This window comes from Theropithecus gelada, chromosome X, assembly GCF_003255815.1.
Source record: "Theropithecus gelada isolate Dixy chromosome X, Tgel_1.0, whole genome shotgun sequence".
Lineage (NCBI taxonomy): Eukaryota > Metazoa > Chordata > Mammalia > Primates > Cercopithecidae > Theropithecus > Theropithecus gelada.
This window is the reverse complement of record NC_037689.1, coordinates 49,412,275-49,417,379: the sequence shown is the minus strand read 5'-3', so window position 1 is coordinate 49,417,379 and position 5,105 is coordinate 49,412,275. Positions and strand designations below refer to the sequence as shown.

The window sequence follows — 5,105 nt, the reverse complement described above, 5'->3', positions numbered from 1 at the left end:
AGAAAAGAAATAAAATAATTGATCTGTGATGGCCAATACTCACTGTTGGCTCATTTCAACTCACAGTTTTCCTCTGGCCCAGTCCTTACCTACGGATGAGGAGTGTCCTTATGGAGTGGGAAAAGTTGGGGAAATGTTTTCCCCATTGTGCTAGAAGATAGAGCTTTAGGATGAGCTAAACAGACCAGAGGAGTTAACCAACTCCTTCTTAAAACAATCCTCCCCAAGGGATGTATAAGTGAATAATACAGATTCATGCCAAGCCTTATTGGGAAGACTGAATACCATTTCTCTGATTTTTGCTAAAGGTCTATAGGTCACTTGCTCCTGCTTCTTTTTTGGACCAGCCTTTTCTTGACACAGAATGTGAAATGTGAACTTTGTCAGGACACAGGTGATTAAAGTTTCTTTTATCAAAATTCCTAAGGCTCCATTCCCAAATACCTGATGAGCGAAAATGTTTTAGAGAAACAAAACCCTTTATAGAAAAATCATATTCTAATTTCTAAGCTTCCATTTGTAAACTTGGTGGCAGCTCCTTTAAACAAGTATAATAATGATTACATAGGCACATTCTTTTGGGGAAGAATTCTGGGGAAATCACAAGATTCCTGCCAGAATGACGCTTTTCTTGACAATGGAGAAGAGTCCAAGAGATTCGCTTATTTTTCTTTTTCTTTTTTTTTTTTTTAGACTAAATCTTACTCTTGTCGCCCAGGCTGGAGTGTAATGGTGTGATCTCGGCTCATTGCATCCTCTGCCTCCCGGGTTCAAACCATTCTCCTGCCTCAGCCTCTCGAGTGGCTGGGATTACGGGCACCCGCCACCACGCCCAGCTAATTTTTGTATTTTGGGTAGAGACAGGGTATTACCATTTTATCCAGGCTGGTCTCGAACTCCTGACCTCATGGGATCCGCCCATCTCGGCCTCCCAAAGTGCTGTGCTGGGATTACAGGCGTGAGCGAACCGCGCCCGGCCTGAGACTCGCTTTTTAAGAGACGGTAGGGGATGGGGGATTGGGGGGCAATGGAGAGAAGATTCAGGGTGCTTGAGGTGGGGGAAAGTGGAAAGTGAGAGGTAACAGGGCCTCCAGAGGGAACAGGAAGGAACCCTGCCGCCCTCCGACCTCTCCGAAGCCTTGGCTCCGCCCCTCTAGCCGCTACTGATTCGCAGTCTTCTATGAGGGGTGCCATCTCGGCCACCATCGTTGTCAAAACAACAGCCGCTTCTATGCTGTACCGGAAGCGGTGCCTGGGAGACCAGACCTCACGGGGCGAGGCCAGAGGGCGCCATGGCAGACCTGAAGTACAGTGTAAAAGTCTATGTCCTGAACGAAGACCAGGAATGGAACAATCTAGGCACCGGTCAGGTCTCATCCACCTACGACGAGCAGTTCCAGGGCATGTCTCTGCTTGTTCGGTCAGATTCAGATGGGTCAGTCATCCTGCGGTCACAGATACCTCCAGACAGGCCCTATCGGAAACATGAAGAGACACTAATTGTTTGGTATGAAGCTGAGAACCATGGTTTGGTGCTGAATTTCCAGGACCCAGCCGGCTGCCAGGATATTTGGAAAGAAATTTGTCAAGTTCAAGGTAAGGATCCGTCTGTCCAAATCACACAGAACATTTCAGATGAATCAGAAGAAGACTTTGATGAAATGTCAGTAATTGGTAATACGGTTGTGCTGCCTGACTGTGAACTCAATACACTTGATCAAATTGCTAACATAGTTAACTCAGTTCTCGCCTCACCTATCCGTAGGGAAAGACTGGCTCTGATCTTGAAAAATGAGGCTTATATTCAAAAACTACTGCAACTGTTCCACACTTGTGAAAACCTAGAGAACACTGAAGGTTTATACCGTTTGCATGAAATTATTAAGGGAATTTTATCCCTCAACAAGTCATGTCTGTTTGAGATAATGTTTTCTGACGAGTGTATCATGGATGTGGTGGGATGCCTTGAGTATGATCCTGCTTTGAATCAGCCAAAAAGGCATAGGGACTTCTTGACCAATGATGCAAAGTTCAAGGAAGTTATACCAATAACTAACTCTGAACTTAGGCAAAAAATATATCAGACATACAGAGTACAGTACATTCATGACATTCTTTTGCCTGTGCCTTCCATATTTGAAGACAATTTTCTTTCTACACTTACAACGTTTATTTTATCCAACAAGGCTGAGATAGTAAGCATGCTGCAGAAAGATCACAAATTTTTGTATGAAGTTTTTGCACAGTTAAAGGATGAGACTACACATGATGATAGACGGTGTGAATTGCTAATTTTTTTCAAGGAATTATGTTCATTTTCTCAGGCATTACAGCCTCAAAGCAAAGATGCACTATTAGAAACATTGACACAGTTGGGAATTCTTCCTGTTCTTAAAATCATAATGATCAGGGATGATTTGCAAGTGAGGTCAGCTGCTGCAGTTATATGTGCTTATCTAGTGGAGTACAGTCCATCCAGGATCCGAGAATTTATAATTTCAGAATCCCAGGTGTGCAAAGATAGTGACCTTTTCATTAATGTGATAATTAAACAAATGATCTGTGATACTGATCCTGAGTTAGGAGGTGCCGTTCATTTGGTGGTAGTTCTCCATACTCTACTTGATCCACGCAACATGCTGACAACACCTGAGAAAAGTGAAAGAAGTGAATTTCTACATTTCTTCTACAAACATTGCATGCATAAATTTACAGCACCACTTTTGGCCGCCACCTCAGAACACAACTGTGAGGAGGATGATATAGTTGGATATGACAGAAACAAAAATTGCCCCAATAATAATCAAACAGCACAACTGCTTGCTTTGATTTTAGAGCTACTTACATTTTGTATACAACATCATACATACTACATAAGAAACTATATCTTGAACAAAGACTTGCTAAGAAAGGCCTTGATATTGACGAATTCAAAGCATACTCACCTGATTTTGTGTGCTCTTCGCTTTATGAGAAGGATGATCAGCCTTAATGATGAAATTTATAATAATTACATCATCAAGGGAAATCATTTTGAGCCAGTTGTAAATGCTCTTCTAGATAATGGAACTCGGTACAATATGTTGAATTCAGCTATTCTTGAGCTATTTGAATACATAAGAGTGGAAAATATCAAGCCTCTTGTTTCACATATAGTTGAAAAGTTTTATAACATACTTGAATCGATTGAGTATGTTCAGACATTCAAAGGATTGAAGATTAAATATGAAAAAGAGAGAGACAGACAAAGTCAAATACAGAAGAATTTACATTCTGTACTGCAAAATAGAGTAGTTTGCACAGGTACCATAGAAGAAATGGAGCTGAAAGAAGAAATATGTTATATGGAAGATGCAGAAGAAGCAGTTATGCCACCACTGGAAGATGATGATGAATTTATGGAGACTAAAAGAACCCAAGAAGGAGAAGCGGTTATGCCACCACTGGAAGATGATGATGAATTTATGGAGACTAAAAGAACCCAAGAAGGAGAAGCGGTTATGCCACCACTGGAAGATGATGATGAATTTATGGAGACTAAAAGAACCCAAGAAGGAGAAGCAGTTATGCCACCGCTGGAAGATGATGATGAATTTATGGAGACTAAAAGAACCCAAGAAGGAGAAGCAGTTATGCTACCACTGGAAGATGATGATGAATTTATGGAGACTAAAAGAACCCAAGAAGGAGAAGCAGTTATGCTACCACTGGAAGATGACGATGAATTTATGGAGACTAAAAGAACCCAAGAACATGAAGACAAAGTAGACTCTCCCAAAAGAACATCTTCTGGTGATTTCAAATTCTCTTCATCTTATTCTGCTTGTGCTGCTATTGGAACAGGTAGCCCAAGTGGTAGCAGTGTGGTTCGTTTAGTGGATCATCCAGATGATGAAGAAGAAAAACAAGAAGATAAAGAAGATGAAACATCCCCCAAGAAGAAACCTCGTCTTAGCTCCTAAAATCTGTATGGAGCATCCTCAACATGTGGCTCAACAAAAATTCTATAAACATCAATGAGCTAAAAAGACTGATTCCACAAGCTTTTTCATGTGAACTTATAATGATAAATCACAGATATGCTGAGTTAAGAGGGTTTAATTCTGTAAAAGCAAAATTTCTCATAATCTTAAAAAAAAAAAGTAATCAGAACCTGGGTGATAAGCTTTTTAGCAAGAAAGTCTTAATTTGTAGCATGATTTGGGGGAGGAAACCATCTTTGGGGAGGAAAGACTTAGTTTGGAATGGGGAAGAACCAGGTTGATAATAATAATGTAGTTTTGTTCTAGAGGTATATATTAGAAACAGTAACAGTTCAGTTGAAAAGCCTACAACATTACTTGTATAATGCTTCTAGTCATGGTATTCTTTCCTTCAGTCACCTTGTTAACACAAAAGTTTAGTTTATATAAAAGACAAAGTTAACTATAAAAAAAGTTAGTCTCTTCAGACATTTCTGTAAAGATATAACAGAATTTCAGCATATAAGTAATTGGAAGGAAGTAGCTTTCAGAGTGTACTTTCATTCATTAAAAAAGCAAGCTGGATTTACAATGCGCAGTTATTTGTTTTTATTAAAACAATAGAAATGTATTCTCTCACTGTTCTGGAGGCTGCAAGTCCAAAATCAAGGTGTCAGCAAGGCTATGACCCCTCTGAGACACTGGATAGCATCCTTCCTTACCTTTTCCTAGCTTCCTTCCACGGGTGGCCATGGATTCTTGGAGTTCATTGGCTTGTAGCTGTATTAGTCCAAACTTTGCCTCTGTGATCGCATGGCATTCTTCTTGTGTCTATGCGGTTGTTTATATAACTTTTTTTTTTTTTGAGTTGGAGTCTCACTCTGTCATCGAGGCTAGAGTGCAGTGGTGCAATCTCAGCTCACTGCAACCTCTACCTTCCGGATTCAAGTGATCCTCCTGCCTCAGACTCCCACATAGCTGGAACCACAGGCATGCACCACCATGCCAAGCTAATTTTTGTATTTTTTTTGTGGAGACGGGGTTTCGCCATGTTGGCCAGGCTGGTTTCAAACTCCTGACCTCAAGTGATCCGCCTGCCTCAGCCTCCCAAAGTGCTGGGAATTCAGGCATGAACCACCGTGC

General features: G+C 40.9%; 1 protein-coding gene across 1 annotated transcript; it reads left to right on the top strand.

Moving 5' to 3' along the window:
• Positions 1 to 1,254: 1,254 nt before the first annotated feature.
• Positions 1,255 to 3,962, top strand: PPP4R3C (protein phosphatase 4 regulatory subunit 3C). The gene is made up of 2 exons (XM_025373595.1): positions 1,255 to 3,484; positions 3,680 to 3,962. The coding sequence occupies exons 1-2, from the start codon at positions 1,293 to 1,295 to the stop codon at positions 3,960 to 3,962; spliced, it is 2,475 nt and encodes an 824-aa protein (XP_025229380.1). The 5' UTR covers positions 1,255 to 1,292.
• The last annotated feature ends 1,143 nt before the right edge of the window (positions 3,963 to 5,105 follow it).